This window comes from Panulirus ornatus, chromosome 56, assembly GCF_036320965.1.
Source record: "Panulirus ornatus isolate Po-2019 chromosome 56, ASM3632096v1, whole genome shotgun sequence".
In the NCBI taxonomy this organism is placed as follows: Eukaryota; Metazoa; Arthropoda; class Malacostraca; order Decapoda; family Palinuridae; genus Panulirus; species Panulirus ornatus.
The window spans coordinates 2,962,279-2,984,149 of record NC_092279.1 but is presented as its reverse complement, the minus strand read 5'-3'; the positions used below and the strand labels follow the sequence as shown (position 1 = coordinate 2,984,149).

Sequence of the window (21,871 nt, the reverse complement as noted above, 5' to 3'; positions counted from 1 at the left end):
ACAATTTACCATTCAAGGTGATGGGAATGTGCAGGTTGATTTCGTGTCTAAGGTGACTGAAGACTTCTGTGGAGATGCAAACTTCTGTTGTGGATGAGACAATGTTCCAACTGTGTGATGAAGTGTTGCATACTAGTTGTTGGTTGCAATGTGTTAGGATGCTATGATGCGACTGTAAGGTCATCTGCTTATAGGAAAACCTTCAAACTCTGCTCTGGAGGGGAAGTTATACAAAATACTTTAAGATCAGGATACAATAAGCCCACAATATGAGGGCCCATGTTTCCAAAAGCTGTGAAATTTCAAAATCTGTATATTGCCCATCTGCAAAGATGATGGATTTCCAAAAAACTTAAACTGTAAAATCACTTATATTTCTAACGGTGTACTTCCAACTCTACTTTCTGCTTTAATCCCTAGGGACTTGGGTGCAGAATTTTAGCTCAAAGGTCATCATCAAGATATCCAAATAATGCATAGCCTGCATTATTGCATACCTCATAATCATATCAATAAATTTTCTGAACACAGGATGTGCTACCAAATAGATTCCAATACTCTCTGATATGCCCTCGTCATATTTTTGCCCCAGTTCATCATCTGTCTAAAAGCAATCATACACTGTACATCTTCCCAGAAGTGTCTATGAACAAAACCTATGGTTTCTCCAACTCATCTCTGAAAATTTCAAACAATATCTTCAACAGTAATCATACTGCTTCCAATGTTCTTGGAAAACCCACCTCTGTCTCCATCATATGCATATATCCCAGAGGCTTATCAATGTTTGTGTAAGCATCGGCATGCATGATGATATTAGCAATCTGCTTTTAGTGATTAATCTCAACTCATTATTTCTCTTTGATATTCTTCTTTCCTTCCTGTAGTCCATCTGAAGATTATAAGCAAAACTGTCCTTTGGAATGTTTTTTTGTTAATGAGCCTTTCTCTTTCTACCTATGAGTACATCCACTTTACCATAGGAACCTCTGACTTCCACTTTGTTTATTTCTTGCTTTTAAATATTTCTAAATCTATCTCTTGGAATCTACTTTTGAAGATCTAATCATATCTTCAATCCTTTTCCCATCAAGATCATAAAGCATTCTTTTCATGATCCTTCCTTTTGTAGTTTGGGCATTACATTACAACTGCCCCTCTGCCCTATGTGACGTACATCACTTACAAATTATGTTTCTTATTTATCATCCACCTTATACTTATTATGGTAGTTGTTACCAGGTCTAGCGTATAAATAACTTTGGTTAGCTTAATAACAATGTGAAGGAAGTAATTTTCTAACCAAACCAATCTTCTACCCTCCTGGTCTTTCAGTAATGGATCACTCCTTAAATGCATTATATAATCTCCTGATATCATACTTTCTCTCTGCCTTTCATTATTTGTAGCTTCCTTCATGTTTATTTACCAATCTAATGTCTAAACTTCTTAGCTTGTATTTATGTCTTTCACTGTTAATATAAGAAATCATTAGCTTCATTTTCTTGAAAGGAAGTTTCAAATGAATTTACTTTCTTGTACACATGAGGATACATCCTATTTTCACAATTTGTTTCTTCTTATTCCAGTTTTATACCCCGGAAATTTTACAATGATTTGAAAATGATTATTTTGTCTATGCTAGACTCAGAAATTGTAATACTCAAATCTTTCAGCACACGCAATCAGCACAACTTTCAACTTTAATACTTTTAGCACTTGCAAAGAAAATTATTAATCTATCTATTATATTTAATTCTAAATCAAAAGCCTAAAGTCTCTCAGTTCAATCACATGTATCTTCAACCCAGTATGATAATGTGAAATATTACCTTCCACTCTCCAGAGTTTTGTCTTTTTCACTTTGCACACAAAGCCGAATCATTACACAAGACTGAGAAATCCTCATCTACATCACCTTCACACAAGAAAAGTGAAAAAGAGACATATAAAAATCATAATACAGTGCAAGATGCAATAATTTTCATAATGAAAGCATTTAGAAGAAAAAAATATTCTCGAGTTGCCCTAGAAAGCAGTAGCAAGAAGAAAAGTACAAGTACTGCTGAGAAAGAATGGCTTTCTCGTCATGGCCTTTCTCCTAACAATGGTTTCTCCTCTTTGGGATTCATTCATATTGCAGCTCCTACTTGTGCTTGCAACATATTCTCAAACCCCACACTATTTTTCAAGCAATATTACTTTTTCTCATGTGCTCTGGCTACTTTCACTATAAAAGCAATAATTGTTTTTTCACTTTCGTGAACATTCTTACAAATAATTCAAGCAGCTGGCAGCCATTTTACCTAATTCAAAGCTACATAAGGAAGCTGTGTGATGCTGGAAGGTGTGAAAATGTACAATGAGCTGAAGCTAAGGGAAGATTTTTCAAGCACTGTCATACTCTGTACATAAGAAATTACACACAAAGTGTAGACATGCACATTCACTAACATGGTGTCATCTGCCTTATGCATGCCGATTTCTATGTTCAAAGCAAGGTGGCAAATGCAAAGCAATCCCAAACCGTGTGCATGATAATCACCCACACCTTCAACCTTAAAAGACCCATCAGCAATACCTGAAGTATGTGCTGAAGAAATATGAAAGTTGGTTGAACTACTGTACTGTAGAATTTTGAAAGTTGGTTTTGTTACCATACTGAAGAATTCTGAAAGGTGGATGAGCTATTGTGCTGAAGAATTCTTTAAGTTGGTTTAGCTATCATGCTGCAGAATTCTTACTGCTGGATGAGCTACCATAAAACTGAAGCAAATTGTAATTAAGAAAGCATGAAAGACAAAAAAGGCAAGAGCCAGTTGAAACAATAAAAGATTGATGTACAAATAGCTATGTTGAGATGTGGAATCTTAGAATACATAGCAAATATACCAGTGGTGCTGCACTGTCAATATGGCCAATAAAACAAACCATCACTTAAAAAAATAGCAATCCCTTTACCTCTCCAGCTGTAGGGCTTCAAACTGTAGTTACAATCAATCAGTCTACAATATGAAAATGCCCATGAGATAAACTGGAAGTACACAAGTTAATGGCATACAACTTTATGCTTGGCCACTTGTCATTAGGCAAGTACTGGAAACAATTACAGTACCATACTTGGGAGAGAGCAGTGTATGAATGTGAAATTTCACACAACAGCCTTGTCACTGTGAGTGTTGCACAAACCTCTGCTCTTCCTTTTATCGATGTCCTCAAATCAAATGCTTCCATAAGTCTTTCTCAAAGTTAAATGCTCAAGAAAATGTGAAAAACCTAATCTTAAGTGAGTCTGTTTCATCTCCACAGTACTTAAAACAATTTAACATGTTTTAAGATTATCGTTATTTGTATATCACAGATTACAAATGGAAATACAGTTGCCAACAAGACACCAGTAACCAGTATCACAGTTTTTAACAGCAACAATGATGCTATGTAGCATCTTATAACAAATCAGTTCAACAAGTATATCGAAACAATTCAGAATTACCTATTTTCTGTTAATTAACTTACATTAAGTAAACTCAACATATTATGATATTTGTTGCTCTACTGGAGAAAAAAGAAAGAATTCAAGACAGCATTGCTATATAGCATTGCCATAGATTAGTGATACTGTTTCCAAACTCTGACTTCAGATCTTGAGGTAAACTAATGCTTGACAGATGCTTATCATGAGCTCACTTGGCATAATATGCATGGTAACTATGAGAAATTACTCACAGGTAAAGCAACTTCTGAAAATGAAACTAATTCAAGGGTAACTGTCATCTACCAGGTCACCTGGCAATCCATTATCCTTTTGACAGTGTTTTTGAGCAAGTATTACCAATGGAAAGTTTTTAGAGGAACAACAAACATCATAATAATATACTGATTCACGACAAAGATACATTAAACCACATCTTTCCAGAAAAGTACAAAAGTTCTGAACCCGTATCTGTGTTTTGTACCACCATGGGTAAACAAATGAGTTACCTTAGTTAGGTTACAACCAATCTTACAACAATCACAAGAACAACTGTTAAGAACATTTCACATCACACATGTATTCCACTTCACTGCTCAGAATTTAACACATCTCCCATTTATCCTGTATTTTCCATACAGCTGAAGTTAACAAATGAATCAAAAGGGGAGGTTTGTGAAACTGTGAGAGGTATAAAACTGCAGATATCCTTATTGCAGACTTTTCGGGTACAAATCATGAAAACATTAACATCTAACACATTTCAGTCATAGTTATGAACAGATTTAATAATACCAGGCAATATTACATAAAATGAAACACTGTAGGACTCCACTGCCTGATATTAAACACCTATACGGTTCTGATATGGATATGTTTTGCCACTAACCACCAAAGCCCTTTTAGGTTCCCTATTTGGCCAAGTAACAAAAATAATTCTACAAATAAGAAATTAATATTAAGTTTCACTAAAACTCATTTATAGACCAGCAGGTCTGCCTGCAGTCATCCAAAATAAGCAAACATTCCTCAAGATAGAGAGCAACAATATATCAGAGGAAACAGTTTTTCATACACCAGTGAAGGATCCAGAAATATTTTTCAAAGTTTCTATCCACAAATTCAAAAGTAACAAAGAATCTATTAATACAACTAGGACTGCAGCCAAAAAGTGCAGCAAATGTTAATACCTTTCAAGTTGCATATTATCTTGATAATTTTCTTTAACAACAATGGAGCCACTGTGAGTGATCATAACCAATAACAGCACCAACAGAAAAAAGAACTGAAAAAACAAAATACACATACAAAGGGTTAATGCATACATAGTACTGCAACTTTTACTGTCATCTACAAACAAGGTTAAAGCATAGCAAGTTCTTCTGAGATTTAACTCTAGTTTTCTTACATTTAATGCAAAATTCATGTTAGAGGTTTGGATAATCGTACTCGAAGAGCTTGAAATCAAACTTGTATAAGTTATACAACTTCTGGCTCAGTTCCTGTGTTAGGGAAGCCATGTGGTCAGCCACCAGTGATGCTGTGCGTGATGCCACAAGGGGAGGAAAGTGTAAATCATGAGGAGCACCTATCTTTCGAAGGATGTATTCTGAATCTTCATCCAAAGTCTCATACTTACCAATAATGTTATATTTAATAGTACATGGGTGACACAAATCAACGTATGGTGCCCAATGTTCATTGAGACTCTGTAGGCTATCCTGCCCTGTCTCTACTAAGTAGTTAACAAACTCTGGAAAAGTTATACCATGACCACTTTTGGAGATGTTTTGAGCACTGACCCCCTTTCGATATTTCTTCATGATGCTGACACCATATCTTCTCTTGAAGTCTGCAGCAGAGGTGGAGTTTTTCACCAGCTTGTTTCTATAGGCAGACACCAAACGCTCCAAGGGATGCCGTACAATTAGGAACTTTGTATACATTCGGAGTTTATACCTCAGCACTGATGACTGCAAATGACAATTAAGATTTTGCACTCATTAAAAAATACAAGAATTGTGATAACAATTATGCACAATAACACTGGATTGTCCTATAGTACATTTCAACACACACACAAAAATGCATGTCACATAAATTCATTTTCAGGTTAACCTGCTGCAAGGAGATTTGAAAATGTTGTAAAAGATAATCATAACATTGTGCTGACACTGAGCTTTGAATACAAGCATATCTTGCAATACAAATCTGAAGATGAATCTACAAATCTACTGACAGGGTAGTTCGAATAGCTAACATGTATATATAGTACTGATTTAAAATACTGCACTTTGGAGAAAGGAGGTTCCATTATCAAGAGGCTTCAGGCATGCATGATGAGAAGGGAGCTGATGTACACTCTCCCAAAGAAGTATCCCTCCCCCAGGCTTGAAGTTTCTAATAATCTACACCTGGCCAACCAATATCAAAACATGGCTTTGCTGCCACCCTAATGCAGTTTACAACTCCATCAGGGTGGCAGGGAAGTCAAGGTTTAATCTCAGTTGACCAGTTGTAGATTATTAGAAACTTCAAGCCCAAAGGGCCAATACATTTTTTGGGAGACAGTACAACAGGGTAAAAAGCAGTGACTGAATTCATTTAGTTGTAGAATGGACTGAATTTCATCTCAGCATTCATCAAGAAAGTCACAGTATATAAAGAAAGGTTAAGAGATATTACACAGAAAGGAAAGAAAGCTAGGAATTAGAAATAGGTCAACCATAAGGTTCACTGAGTTAAGACAGGTCTATCTCAAGGAAGGCTTCAGACTGGAATGCTTCTCCGCATATGGCAATAGCATTACACATATACACTCTCCAAAAAAGATACTGGCTACCCCAGGCCTGAAGTTTCTAATAATCTTTGTTGCCACCCTGAAGCAACAACTGCATCAAGGTGGCAGCAAAGTTAAGTCTTAATCTCGGTCGGCCAGTCGCAGTTTATCAGAAACTTCTGGCATGGGGGCCTAATACTTTTTTGGGGAAAGTGTGCATATGCTGAAGCTTTTATGATCGAGCAGCAGTTATGAATCAGAGATGCAGATACAAACATGGGAAAGAAAGGAAAATATACTGATGTAATCTTAGAATGTTTAGAGATGTGTTGACTGGGGTAAAGCGGGGAGGTCAAAATCAACGGAGGAATACTGGTGAAAGTAGAATGTGTTGCAAGAGCATGGATGAAAAATGAAGGTTTACTTGAAATGGTTAGAATTTGAGTTTTTGTAACAGGTAAGGCTGTCTTACTGTTAATGTTTTCCCTGGTAAGAAATTCCTATGCAACCTCAAGATTCTTTTTACAGGGTTCCTAAAATTTCAAGATTTCAAAAAGGAGTAGAGCAAGGCAGGTTTCTCTGGGGTGAGAATGTCCTCAATTAGGCTGTGCTCATTTTCATCTAATGATAATGATAAAACCTCATGCAAGTTCTCACTTCAGATGTTACCACTTGCACATGGAGCCTAGAAACATTAATTTTCCTGTATATAATGGCATTAACATCAGAACTATTCAGGCAGCATGCAAAGAGAATTCTTTAGTTTTTGGTTAATTGGAGATATGCAAAGGAGGTACGTAAGGAGAGGAATAAGTTGAGACCCCCTTGATGGGAGTTCCTAGAGGGAACAGGCATCAGATATATAGACAGAAAGATAGATAGTCAATAAAATAGAATATAGAGAATACTCCTGGAAGAAGTGATCCTTATTATCCTTTATCATATGACAAAGGATCTTTTTTCTAGAGCTGCTCCTGGGAAAAGTGACCCTGAGTATCCTTAACCAAATGATAAAGGATCTTTGTTCTAAGTGCAACTCAGACTTGACAGGGTAGGTCGGCTGTGTGCTGATAGACTACCAGAGAGTATCTGACAATATACCATATTAGATATTAATCAGAAAAATGAATCTGCATGCTGATATAAAATGTACACCCCTGGCAGGATAGGAAACTACTTTAATGGAAGGGAGCAAAGGACAAAGGTAAGAGAGACATTCTGAAATGGGCTGGGGTCAGCAGTTATGTGCTGAAAGTTGGGCCTTAGGTACACTGCTCTTCTTGGTAAACTTAAATAACGTCATATGAACTGGGTTTTTACATAAATATGTAAAAACAAAATACACATACAAAGGGTTAACATGTCAACATATTGCTGTGAAGTTTAAACCATTTTTATTTGCTAGCACAGTGAATTCTCAAAGGTAAAAAAAAAGTATCTAGTAAACAAACAAGTAAGAGAAACAGAATCTCCCACAAAGGGGAACTTTAAAAGATTAAGGGCTTAAACTTTTTTGAATCTCCTCAGCAGTGGGCAGTCAGCCGACGCAAGTGTGGCCCCTAATATGGGACTAAACAAAAACATAAAAGTGACATGGAAAAATGTCAAAGAGTCTGCAGATAAGGAAGACAGTTGAGCATGATGCTTCATAAAGAATCCAAAGATTGACAAAATGGAAGAAAGCTCTACTACTGAATTTCAAGGACCAAAGGTACCATATTAAAACATGAAGCCTGATCATTAAGGAAGAGGCTGTAAAAAAATCAGTCACCATCAAGAGTCACCATGGAGACTTTGCTGCAAATGAGGAATAGCTGATCAGACTTCTTTTTCAGATCACCCATGTTGAGGCACTCACCTCAGACCTTCATGCTTCTGAAGATTTTGAGGCTTCCTGGGAAGACTTAGAATGGGAGTTAGGGGATTTCCCAACCTGATTTTCAACATGAGATGAGGCTAGTAATGACCACTTGACTCTAATTTTCTAGAGCAGCATTACTAGTTCTTGTAAACACTCTGCTTTTTCATTCTGCATATTCTAAGATGCTGAAAAGAATTTTTGGGAGCTATCTAGCAACAAAAACATGATTAACTCCAGCAATGTTTTAGGAATGGTAATAGAATGACTTAATTCTAAAGTGTGGATCTTTCTAAAGGAAAAAAGCTGTTGTGCAAAGGCCATTTACATGAAGAAAACAGCCCCTGACCAAAAGTGCAAGTTGCTTAAAGATTAACATGAAGACTTCAAAACAGTGTTCCAGTCTGGCAACACAATGTCAGTTCTCCAGCTTTTTTACGCAGGGATCATATCGACATTTAAGTGGCTTGACACCAGGTAAGCACTGAAGGTGAACAGAATTACAAGTGAAAAAGAAGCAATTGCTGCAAGGGACTTTTGGAGAGATTACAACATCCACCAAGCCATTAAGCACATCAACAGGGTATGGAAAGTTATTTCCTTATCAATCAATAAATCAATAACCGAGAAAGCTTTTGCCCATAACTAGTAGCTACAAGTACTGACTTTAGAGGAAAGTGATAGAATGAAAGTGTAAGCCCTCGAGGATCTTGCTCTGGGTGTACTTGGTGTGGATTCCAAAGCAAGACTCACCAACAGAGAAGTACATCTTGAAGCATGTTACCATAGTTGGAAGATAACAGCAAGGGCAGAAATGATGAAGACCAAGCAATACATAAAGCAGGAAACAGAACATACGTCGAGACATCATCATAAGTTTAACGAAGAATATGCCCTGCATTCATGGATTGGAATATGACCCAGACTCTCAATATAATAAAATAGCCTGGCATAACATCAGTGGGAGCGAAGTTCCTAAAATGGAGATCTACAAAAAGCAGCCGAACAAATCTCAGAACAAGGCCACCAAGGTCCCTCTGAATACGAAAAACAGGGTATCCAATTGGTGTACTTATTCAAAGATATTAGTTATGATTTTTGAAATATTCATGAATTATACAATATATTTTCACTTCTTTGAGATGAGGAAGTATGAGGTTCCAGGAACATAATTAACTTTCTAATACACTATAAACATAAAGTCATGAACCTAACCTCAATTGTTTGGGAATTTACTGTATTACTGTCACTATATCAGTTACAACCCATGGACATAAACAGGCCTTACTCAATCATGAAAGACTATTCCATTAACAACCTATGGACATAAACATGCCTTACACAATCATGAAAGACTATTCTGTTAAAAATTCTTTTATCTCTTCCTATTCTGGTATAATACAAGGAGACAGAACAAAAATCAGCCATTAGCATCAAAAGTGGACACGAGATGCAAAACTTGATCAAAACTGGAAGATACAAAAGTGAAATAAAGAGGAATGGTGCAACTGAATTATTAGCATATGGAACATGAAGGAGCATTAGGAAGTAGTCAGTAAGAACATGACGTAGGAGCCTCTGCAAACACTGTGCTAGAGATGCCCTCTGCCAGTGGCCTGTTAAGAGTGAGGCACTGAGGATTATGAAGTGGCACTGGAGTTCACTAATCATGGAGACTCTATTGCCATGGTCTTCCCCTTGAGGGAGTTCCAAACATAAATTGATAGACTTGAAAGCTGATTTTGAGGGAGCTTAAACCTAAATGAAGTCTTGATCTAAGGTGCACTAGTATGAGGAATGAGGTATAAAAAGCTTAACCCTCACAATGCTTTGTGCTGCATATAAAATATTACAAGGACTGTTCTGTGCATTTATATAAGGTTTGATGGTAGTGTTAAGAATAGGGACTGCGCCCTACATGGAATACCCTCACTTGTTCCTCTTCTCTGTTCCTTCTTTTGTAAAAGTATAAACAGGAGGGGAGGATTTCCAGCCCCCTGCTCCCTCCCCCTTTAGTTGCCTTCTACAACATACAGGGAATATGTGGGAAGTATTCTATCTCCCCTATCCCCAGGGCCTGAACATACAGGAGGGTGAGGCATGCGAGGAATAGAGTGAACTAGAACAATGTGGTATACCGGGGTCGACGTGCTGTCAATGGACTGAACCAGGGAATGTGAAATGTCTGGGGGGTAAACCATGGAAAGGTCTGTGGGGCTTGGATGTGGATAGGAAGCTGTGTTTCTGGTGCATTACACATGACAGCTAGAGACTGAGTGTGAACAAATGTGGCTTTTTTTTTGTCTGTTTCCCTGGTGCTACCTCAATGAAGCAGAGGGTAGCGATGCTGTTTCATGTGGGGCTGGGTAGCACCAGGAATGGATGAAGGCAAGCAAGTATGAATTTGTACGTGTGTGTGCGTGTGTGTGTGTGTATGTGTGTGTATGTGTGTGTGTGTACTGAGTTATGTCATTTCAGACAAACTGTGTAATTAAGGAGATAACATTTTATACCACCTTGAAAAAGAATAAGGAGGATAGATAGCAGACTAGTTTTACCTTGATGCGTGTTCCTGACAGCCTAGTTAGGACTCCCTCCTCATGTGGAATATGGGAACTGATGTTCAGGGGGTTGGTCTCATTCGTACGCCCTGACAAGATCATCATTAATCGCTTCCAGTTCGTGCAGGCAACCTAAAATCAAACCACAGGTAAAGTCTGATAATGAGACACAAAATATATGCAAATCCATAAACTATATATGTAATAGTTCTGGTGTTCCCAGCTATAACTATAACATTTGCACACCATTTCATACCTAAACAGTTTAAATTTCATTGTTAATATCACTAATAAAAGCTTCATTAGCTAGAGCAACCTTACTGTCTTTGTCTTTCTCATTGTAAAGGTCAGTGCCAAGCTTTAACCTTTAACTTGCTCCCATCATCTTCCGATGACCCTTACAGAACTACTCCCATCATCAAATGACAATTCAAAGCTTCCTAGCTGTCTTTAAAATTCTAGTTGATGTTAATTCCACAAATTACCCACAAATGTCACTAGCAAACTGCCACACAGCTGAAAAAAACTCAAACCTCAGTTACTTACAGGATATCAAAGAAAAAGTACATACATCATGTGAGTGTCAAGCCACACATTATATGGTCAATACTGAACTAAGTTTTTGAATACAACAAACACGCTTGTTTCTCAATGTAAACTAACACATGGTGTCTACTTCACTTACGTAACATCCATCCTCAGATGCATATATTTTTAACAAAAAGTTTCTATTCATGTTTAAGTCATTGTAAATATTAAGAAAAGGGGAAACTTATGAGGCAAGAAAAATGTTACTGAATTTTTAATACAGAATGACACTATGTGAAGTGGGAGTAGCATATAAATTTTTCTCTCCCTTTTCTCTTTCATGACAACTGTAGCATTCTTTTAATTTTTGTAAGAGTTTTAAATAAATATGGTCCTAATAGATGCAGTGACAAGTTTTAATGGAACAGTATGGCATGTATATAAGTAGGATGGGAGAAGAGTAAGTGGTTCCAAGTAATGGTGGATCTGAATAAAAGGTGTGATGTCACCATGTCTGTTTAATCTGTTCATGGGTAGGGTGGTAAGGGAGGTATATGTAAAAGTCTTGAAGAGAGGGACAGGTCTACTGTATGATGGGGATGGTGGAGCCAAGAAGGTGGGTTGGCTGCCGTTTGCATATAACACGGCTCTGGTGGCAGACTCGAGACAGACACTCCAGAAATTGGTGTGCAAGTTTAAGGACTCTGCGTGAAAGGAGGATGTACTGCAGCACTGCTGCAGGGGAGTGTGGCAAGATGATAAGAGTGTGAGTATTAATGAGGCAAACAAGAAAGAAGTGAAAATACACAATAGATATGGCAGCACATGAAATCATGAGACTTGAAGTGAGTTGTACATTGAGTGAGGAAGCAAAAGTCCTAGGTTCACTGAGGAATTTGTAGAAAGGGAGGTCACTGTCTGTTAAGGTAAAGGTGATATGTTTGAAGGTGCAGCTAGAGACTGGACATGACCAGTGAGGCTTTTACGTCTGTTCTTGGCATTACTTCACGACAGCTGGAATTACCTTAGCAAAGCTGAAAACTGCAAACATGTAAATGGGAAAACATATGGGTTTATTTCATACCCATCTAGGTGGTCACTATGCTCATAAATTTTTTTTCATTGATGTGAACCCCCCAAAATGAGTAAAACTGTTAATAAACGAACAGGGATCACTTTGAATTGGTGTGGCAACTGGCAGCCTGTTTGGGAAATAGTAATGCATATTCTTTTCAATTATCACCTCGGAAGATTCAACTTTCTATGTCTACTTTGGTGACTGAAATACCATAATCAACTCCACACTTGCCATACAAACATGTGAAATAGCTCACCTCATATGACTAACACAGAACTATGTCACATTTTCCCTGTAAAAATTCACTTAATTCTTTTTTGATCTTCCAATACAAATTTGTTTTGTCAACAACTGCAACAATTTCCCTTCTACAGAAAAAGTTAATACACTGAATCCAAATATGAAGTGGTGGTTAAAAAAAAAACAATTATCGGCATGATTAAGTTTCAAACTTATTTAGAAGAATGGTGATGGATGACAACTGAAAAGGTGGGTTAAGTTTCTATATCATCCTGATATGAAGAGAGAGTATATCAGATAACTGACAAAGCACAACAGATCTTCCTTTTTTATACTTTATGGATGAAATCTAAAGTGACTCAAGTACCTTAGGAACATAGCAATAGATGGCCTTGTGCCGGTCATCCACCAGCAGGTTGTAGAGGTAGCGGCGGGCATTCACGAGCTTCGAGAGGGACTTTAGCCGGGTCTTCCGGACGTGGTGGCACTCGAAGTAGAGGGCCGCCCGCCGGCTCCTCTGCACCTCGTCCCAGTCTGCCCACCATAGGTCGTCCAGGTCACCTTCTGGGGCATCACTCACCACAATGAAGTTGAGGCCACATGTTGGGCACGAACCGACCGTGGGAGGAGAGTGTGATGATTGCTCTGTTAAGGAACTCATTGCCTAAATCTTTCTCCTATTTCTCATGAAATATAAATATGTACATGTATATATATCAGTCATATACATTTCAAACATAAAGAAGGAATATTAGTGATAAGAAATCAAATAAGACTTGAGCCCCAAGTGCAAAAATAAGGGAAGCAAATGAGAATACTATGGACTACGATTATCAATAACTTAAAAAAGATATTCCAGGATACGATAGTGTCACCTTAAAACGAAAATGCACAAGTCAGATACAATATTCATGACAGATTATCTGGCCTCCAATTTGCTGAAGGCAAAGCACAATCATTGATAAATGTGTAAGCTTCAGTCACATGCTGTTTGCCCATGTGCTGGTCCCAGACAGAGACTTGGTGCCAAAGCTTTTTCAATGAACCAGCGAAATGTGAAAAAAAGGCCCTTTTGCTATGCATACGAGAATAATAAGGACTTAATAATTATTTCTGTGGGAAGTAACCCTGTCCATTAACTTACCCACGTGTTGTCAGAGAAAAAACATATATGCATTGACTGTGTGCTCAATTATTTCATCACTTGTGAAAACCATGGCCCATATCTTCCCCTGATGGCTACCAAATGCTTGTAAAACCCAATTCAAATGTATAATACAACACCTTTGTCTTTCATTCACCCATTTTTTATTTGCCTCCACGAAGGAAAGGAATTACACAGATACCTTGACCCAAAGTACGTTCTTTACCAAAGAGTGATAACAAACTTAGCAATAAATATGATAATCAATATGTGAGGGCTTTACTAGGGCAGTGGCTACAGCAAAAAATGATGTCTGAGCCCACGAAATGTTTTTAATCAATGACTAATCACTATTATGGATGGAAGTATCAATGATATACAATTTAGGGTATTGGTCCCAGCACAGTTGATGCCTACATGACAAAGGTTTTGAATCAATTCATCAATAATGATTTTAGGGATAAAAACGTAAATAATAAGAAATTGAAATCAATGCAGTTTGTGAAATAGGTGGCGGGGTTTGAGAACCATTGTCTGTACTCCTTATAACCAGCAATTTTCACTTCTAAACCATTGCTTCTCCTTGAAAACTTGCCAACCACCACTAACACCTGCAAGCATTTTCCCCCAGACATTATGGGTCAATTGCACACACATAGGCAAAAATATGATAGACACAATAAAACCACAATTGAGATGTGAACACGATGGTTTATGCGCCTCGCTAACCCGACCTCATAACCTACATTTACACATCCAAATTGATGATTTGCCTCGAATTTAATCTCCAAATATAGGAAGGGTGATAGTTAAAGGCCTTATCCCTAATACTGTGAGTCAACTGTACCTCCCCAAAAATATAATTAGAAGGGAAAAACATGACCCATTAACACCACGTTGATGTATACATGACCTTATATATAAAGATCTTCCTCACACCAACTTAATGACTGAATTGTCACATTCAAACTAATGGTTGTCATTGACTGCTTGACTGCATGTCCATCTCAGCAGCAGCAATTCCTGCAGGCAGGCCTTCTTTTAGACACAATGCAGGCCAAACTTTAAGAGATAAATAATGAAACTGTGTTACATATGGATTTATAACTATGGACATCGCTCCACACCGATGGCTAAAGGCGATTGAACTGCTTCACTGATTTTAATAACCATTGCTGTTCTCCATAAGAAAAAAAAAAAATAGATATGGGCACGTCCATGTGTGCATCTATAAGTTGTACATTTGAGTTCATTTATCAGCCACTGTTTGATATCTGGTCATGCAATTTCATCTGTAGAAGCATATTGATGAACACTCTGTATTATATAGTCTTCTAATTTCTTCTGCTTTATTTGGGATAATTTTATTTTTCAATGTGATTATCCTCTTCATTCAATCTAATCCTCCTTTCTGATTTCCTCCCCTATCTTTCTTTTCCTCCGTAATTCTCAGATCTTATCATTTTCCCTATCCTTTCTGATGAACACTTTAGGATCTTCTTGAAAATCTATATCTTATTGGGTCATGAGCATATATCTATTTGACAGTTTGTGGACACAGCCTTAGCATTGACCTCTTCGGTCACGCCTAAACCTAACCAAAAACCTAGTTCCAGTTTCACTAGACACACTAGACTCTTTCCCTACATGACCTGAGTCCTTTCCATACTTCTGACTTGATTTTTCACAACCATTTTTTTTTTTTTCCTCTTTTCACAACCATTTTTTTCCCCCTTTTCCTCTGATACAACAAACTCCCATCATTGGAATGTCCCACCAGCTTAAATTTCCCTTAACGAGTCTTGACCTGACCTACCAGGCCCTCCCAGCAGCCAATGAGACTCCAGTTTACTTTTAATCTGACTCAAACCCCACTCAAAAAGAGTAGCTCCGTCTCATTCTATTCATATCTGACCTGAATTCGACCAACAGAGCCTCCCCTCCTGTGTAGTTACAAATTTAAAAAGCCCTGAGCCACCACAGCCGGCCGAAGGTGACCAATAAAAATCATGGATTAAATTGAAATTTCAATAACGTAACACATAGCCACCATGCATGTGGTCCCAATATTGAAAAAAATATGATAAAAATTTCAAATTTTTCAATTGCCACTCTGTATTGAAAAGATAAAAGTGGTTATCATCTGTCATTCATTATTATAAGGCTTTATTCTTAAACAAATGAACAGTTATTTGAGATCACGCTTCCTAAGAAAGAATAAATTTTTTTAAAAAAAATCGGAAGAAATTAATTGTCTTAAAAAGATCTTAATTAAAAACAGAGGCGACAGAAAAAAAATCCGAGAAAAACTTGATAGGAAAATCGTAATGATAAAAAAATCAAATAAAATCATGGAAAAAATCTATGGAATTTTTAAATTCTAAAGAAAAAAACCCATAAAATGAAATTATAGACAAGTTTAAGGGATTTAAAGGAAGACATACTTACTTTCAGTGGAAAGCCAATGGTTCCCTATCTTGTCTGAAAGCCTTAACCAAGTCAAATTTTCCTTTGCAACATTTTTTTTCTTTTCTATTCATTTAGTGAGGTTCCTGCAAGATGTATAGGGCATCTATGTAGCTCTAGCTATCATGGACAGCAGACATGCACGTTAATCTCCAAAAGGAAAACAACATTTGAGCAGATAAACTTAAAAAAAAAAAAAGCAATTTCGCCTGGTCTGGACAAAGCATCTACTGTATAATTTTTTTTTTCATTTTCGAAAATTAAAATCTACTGCCATCATGTTAAACACTAACATCTTTTTCCTAGTCAAACGGCTAACAGTACCCAAGATGACTACTGAACAATTAAAAATTCTAAATTAATCACATTCGATGGGACTGAGCGATAGAATCACAGATCACACCATATGAAATCCAAGAAACTAGATGAAAGGTAGTTACACATGCGATATGCAGGGTGGATACGAGCATATTCAAAAGCCATAGTTTAAAGGGGTCGACTGGATGACTGGATAAAGGGGTCGACTGGATGCCAGGGTAAAGTGATCGACTAGATGACTGAGTAAAGGGGTCGACTGGATGACTGGGTAAAGCGATCGACTAGATGACTGAGTAAAGGGGTCGACTGGATGACTGGGTAAAGGGGATGACTGGATAAAGGGGTCGACTGGATGACTGGGTAAAGCGATCGACTAGATGACTGAGTAAAGGGGTCGACTGGATGAAACACCACTGGGAAAATAACTTAAGTCAACCCTACAGATCTATGGGGAATATCCAGTCCAATAACATGAAAACTTTATACCAATCCATCTCTCATACATGACTTCACGATAAATGGCTAATGGCCACTCAATACAAGATCGTCCATATTGTACCCGCTGTAAAACCAAGGTAAAGAACAATACTCGCTAGAAAAAAATATATATATAACAACAAAATATAGTGAAAATCCTAAGAATTGGGGTGTCTGGAGGGAATATTACCTGAAGGTAATATTCATTTGAGTTGGATCTCGTAATGCTCATTTGACTCTCGCCATTGCCGCCCAGGGACCACTCACATCGAGGTCATATTTGTTCCTATAACTCGTATAATTATCTTAAAACTCTGCATTGAAAAAAATTAAAGATGCTTTTGGAGAGATCTGCCGCTAATACATGAGTACCTAAAATAAATCATTGTAATTTAAGAAGGGCAATCTCATACACTTAAAAAAAAAAAAAAACTTAGTTAATATATACTTTCAAAGTTCCATTCTATTTTCAAAATTAATATTCTTTTTACCTCAGAAGGAAAATCATTATGATCATTGAGAAATCCTTATATTTGTTCAAAATGAATTAAGTGGGGGAATTTCAACTATGCACTAATAATAAGATTAGTTCGGGGTCATTTATTAAGTTCTTTAGTTTTGTTCCAATAATGTTTCTCGGATGATAATTGTAGCCCCAACCATGAACTTCTTTTAAAAACATTAAAAACTTTCAGATATGCTTGGGATTAATTTCTAGCCATTCACCAGATGGAATACTTTACTGATTATTTTTTTTTTTACATTTTTGTTAACCCAAGGGATGTTTTTTTTTTAAGAAATGAGACACATTTTGTTGCCCTTCAAATTGCGTTGGCTTGAAAATGGCAACACAAAGTTTCTTTTTCCTTTCCTGACCATAACTTGTCTTTTTAAATCCCTGCTCTGCGAGTTGTTATGACTGACACGACTCAGTTTTTGCCACATATTCCTTCGCTTTAAAGAGTTTCGGCTGGAAAGTAGTACAACTACTTGAAGACAAACACTGACAGAAGTAGTCCAAATTAAGGCCAGACCTTGATTGAAATAGAACGAAGATTATGAAGAAGAGGAAGAAAAGACAAGAGAAAGTTTTTAATAATTCTGCAGGAAGTAGAAAAACCTGCCATTTAAAATGCGCCAGGTCATAATAATTGGGGAAGACATGAGAGGGAGAGAGAGTTAGTTCCAAAGCTTGGAGGTGTAGGGAAAGAAACAGTTATCAAAGCGGCCCACTCTTCTTGAGCTGCCAATAGCCACAATGCTTTAAAAGTCCAAAAGTGACGTGTCCAAAAAGCTCAAGCAAAGCTAATATTCAATGGAAAAGCTCAGGCAAAGCTAATATTCAATGGAAAAGCTCAGGCAAAGCTAATATTCAATGGAAAAGCTCAGGCAAAGCTAATATTCAATGGAAAAGCTCAGGCAAAGCTAGTATTCAATGGAAAAGCTCAGGCAAAGCTAATATTCAATGGAAAAGCTCAGGCAAAGCTAATATTCAATGGAAAAGCTCAGGCAAAGCTAGTATTCAATGGAAAAGCTAAATATTGCAGTCAAGCTGGGGTAGATGGGTGATTCTTCTATGTGCAGGCCATGCAAAGGAAACCTAACTCCGCTCTACGACAGAGGGTGTTGTGAGGGAGAGTGATGAGGGTGTTGTGAGGGAGAGTGATGAGGGTGTTGTGAGGGAGAGTGATGAGGGTGTTGTGAGGGAGAGTGATGAGGGTGTTGTGAGGGAGAGTGATGAGGGTGTTGTGAGGGAGAGTGATGAGGGTGTTGTGAGGGAGAGTGATGAGGGTGTTGTGAGGGAGAGTGATGAGGGTGTTGTGAGGGAGAGTGATGAGGGTGTTGTGAGGGAGAGTGATGAGGGTGTTGTGAGGGAGAGTGATGAGGGTGTTGTGAGGGAGAGTGATGAGGGAGAGTGATGAGGGTGTTGTGAGGGAGAGTGAGAGGGTGTTGAGGGAGTGATGAGGGTGTGAGAGGTTGAGTTGTGAGGGAGAGTGATGAGGGTGTTGTGAGGGAGAGTGATGAGGGTGTTGTGAGGGAGAGTGATGAGGGAGAGGTCCTGGAGCTTACCTGTGGGTGGGGGATGGTGGTGGAGGGTGGTGGTGGTGCCCAGGAGGAGGTAACAGAAGAGGGCAGGGAGCCCCAGCACCACCACCACCAGGCGCCCTGACACCTCCCTCCCCATCACCGACGCCACTGCGCACCACCTGACACCACCTGCTGCAGGTCCTCTCTTCTGCTGCTGTAGCTGCTGGCTGGTGGTGGTGGTGACCCTTACTTCTGCTGCTGTAGCTGGTGGTGACGGTGGCCCTTACTTCTGCTGTAGCTGCTGGTGATGGTGCGGCCCTTACTTCTGCTGTAGCTGCTGGTGGTGATGGCGGCCCTTACTTCTGCTGTAGCTGCTGCTGGTGGTGGCTCTTACTTCTGCTGTAGCTGGTGGTGGTGGTGGCCCTTATCTCTGCTGCAGCTGCTGGTGATGGTGGCCCTTACTTCTACTGTAGCTGCTGGTGATGGTGGCCCTTACTTCTACGGTAGTTGCTGGTGATGGTGGCCCTTCTGCTGCTGTAGCTGGTGGTGGTGGCCCTTATTTCTGCTGTAGCTGATGGTGGTGGTGACCCTTACTTCTGCTGTAGCTGCTGGTGGTGGTGGCCCTTACTTCTGCTGCAGCTGGTGGTGGTGGTGGCCCTTACTTCTGCTGCAGCTGCTGGTGATGGTGGCCCTTACTTCTACTGTAGCTGCTGGTGATGGTGGCCCTTCTGCTGCTGTAGCTGCTGGTGGTGGTGGCCCTTATTTCTGCTGTAGCTGGTGGTGGTGGTGGCCCTTACTTCTGCTGTAGCTGGTGGTGGTGGCCCTTACTTCTGCTGTAGCTGGTGGTGGTGGTGGCCCTTACTTCTGCTGCAGCTGCTGGTGATGGTGGACCTTACTTCTACTGTAGCTGCTGGTGATGGTGGCCCTTCTGCTGCTGTAGCTGCTGGTGGTGGTGGCCCTTATTTCTGCTGTAGTTGGTGATGGTGGCCCTTATTTCTGCTGTAGCTGGTGGTGGTGGTGGCCCTTACTTCTGCTGTAGCTGGTGGTGGCGGCCCTTATTTCTACTGTAGCTGCTGGTGATGGTGGCCCTTCTGTTGCTGTAGCTGCTGGTGGTGGTGACCCTTACTTCTGCTGTAGCTGCTGCTGGTGGTGACCCTTTCTTTTGCTGCAGCTGGTGGTGGTGGCCCTTCCTTCTGCTGTAGTTGGTGATGGTGGCCCTTACTTCTGCTGTAGCTGCTGGTGGTGGTGGCCCTTACTTCTGCTGTAGCTGCTGCTGGTGACCCTTACTTCTGCTGTAGCTGTTGGAGGTGACCCTTAGTTCTGCTGTAGCTGGTGGTGGTGGTGACCCTTACTTATGCTGTAGCTGCTGGTGGTGGTGGCCCTTACTTCTGCTGCAGCTGGTGGTGGTGACCCTTACTTCTGCTGCAGCTGGTGGTGGTGGTGGCCCTTACTTATGCTGTAGCTGCTGGTGGTGGGTGGCCCTTACTTCTGCTGTAGCTGCTGGTGATGGTGGCCCTTACTTCTGCTGTAGCTGCTGGTGGTGGTGACCCTTACTTCTACTGTAGCTGTTGGTGATGGTGACCCTCACTTCTGCTGTAGCTGCTGGTGATGGTGGCCCTTACTTCTGCTGTAGCTGCTGGTGGTGATGGTGACCCTTACTTCTGCTGTAGCTGCTGGTGATGGTGACCCTTACTTCTACTGTAGCTGTTGGTGATGGTGGCCCTTACTTCTACTGTAGCTGTTGGTGATGGTGGCCCTTACTTCTGCTGTAGCTGCTGATGCCCGAGGGTCCTGATTCTGTTTCACGTACTCCTGCTTCTGCTGCAGCTGCGACTGGTGCTCTTACTATTGCTGCTTCTGCTGCCCCTGCTTCTGCTGCTGCAGCTACTGGTGCCTCTGCTTCTGCTGCAGCTGCTACTGGTACCCCTGCTTCTGCTGCTGATGCCACTAGTGACACTGCCTCTGGTGCAGCTGCTGCTACTGTCCCTAGTTATAATGCAGCTGCTTCTGTAGATGCCACTCGCTACTCTTACGGCTGCTGTTCTACTGTTGATTCTACTGTTGTTGCTGTTGCCACTATATCTGCTGTTGCTGCACTGTTTGCTACTGCTGTTGCCACTATATCTGCTGTTGCTGCACTGTTTGCTACTGCTGTTGCCACTAGTCTGCTGTTGCTGCACTGTTTGCTACTGCTGTTGCCACTATATCTGCTGTTGCTGCACTGTTTGCTACTGCTGTTGCCACTATATCTGCTGTTGCAGCAGTTTGCTACTGCTGTTGCCACTAGTCTGCTGTTGCTGCACTGTTTGCTACTGCTGTTGCCACTAGTCTGCTGTTGCTGCACTGTTTGCTACTGCTGTTGCCACTAGTCTGCTGTTGCAGCAGTTTGCTACTGCTGTTGCCACTAGTCTGCTGTTGCTGCACTGTTTGCTACTGCTGTTGCCACTAGTCTGCTGTTGCTGCACTGTTTGCTACTGCTGTTGCCACTAGTCTGCTGTTGCTGCACTGTTTGCTACTGCTGTTGCCACTAGTCTGCTGTTGCTGCACTGTTTGCTACTGCTGTTGCCACTAGTCTGCTGTTGCTGCACTGTTTGCTACTGCTGTTGCCACTAGTCTGCTGTTGCTGCACTGTTTGCTACTGCTGTTGCCACTAGTCTGCTGTTGCTGCACTGTTTGCTACTGCTGTTGCCACTAGTCTGCTGTTGCTGCACTGTTTGCTACTGCTGTTGCCACTAGTCTGCTGTTGCTGCACTGTTTGCTACTGCTGTTGCCACTAGTCTGCTGTTGCTGCACTGTTTGCTACTGCTGTTGCCACTAGTCTGCTGTTGCTGCACTGTTTGCTACTGCTGTTGTCACTATATCTGCTGTTGCTGCACTGTTTGCTACTGCTGTTGCCACTATATCTGCTGTTGCTGCACTGTT

The 21,871-nt window shown here is 39.9% G+C and overlaps 1 protein-coding gene across 2 annotated transcripts; it reads right to left on the bottom strand.

Annotated features, from left to right (window-relative positions):
• Positions 1-4,552: 4,552 nt before the first annotated feature.
• LOC139765825 (carbohydrate sulfotransferase 11-like) lies at positions 4,553-19,763 on the bottom strand. 2 transcript variants are annotated; one of them, XM_071693635.1, is made up of 4 exons: positions 18,992-19,763; positions 12,884-13,161; positions 10,668-10,802; positions 4,553-5,445 (listed from the first exon to the last, which is right to left on the bottom strand). In XM_071693635.1, the coding sequence occupies exons 1-4, from the start codon at positions 19,104-19,106 to the stop codon at positions 4,900-4,902; spliced, it is 1,074 nt and encodes a 357-aa protein (XP_071549736.1). In that variant the 5' UTR covers positions 19,107-19,763; the 3' UTR covers positions 4,553-4,899. The 2 variants fall into 2 exon arrangements, with proteins under 2 accessions (XP_071549736.1, XP_071549737.1); XM_071693636.1 differs by having other exon boundaries at positions 12,884-13,080.
• Between the last annotated feature and the right edge of the window lie 2,108 nt (positions 19,764-21,871).

Bases quoted from the DNA above. Each gene is read 5' to 3' on its own strand.
- LOC139765825 (XM_071693635.1), bottom strand. From the start codon at position 19,106: ATGGGGAGGGAGGTGTCAGGGCGCCTGGTGGTGGTGGTGCTGGGGCTC. The intron at 13,162-18,991 runs GTAAGCTCCAGG...GTTCCTTAACAG, and splicing joins CCACCATCCCCCACCCACAG to AGCAATCATCACACTCTCCT. The intron at 5,446-10,667 runs GTAAAACTAGTC...TGTCATTTGCAG, and splicing joins TGTCAGGAACACGCATCAAG to TCATCAGTGCTGAGGTATAA.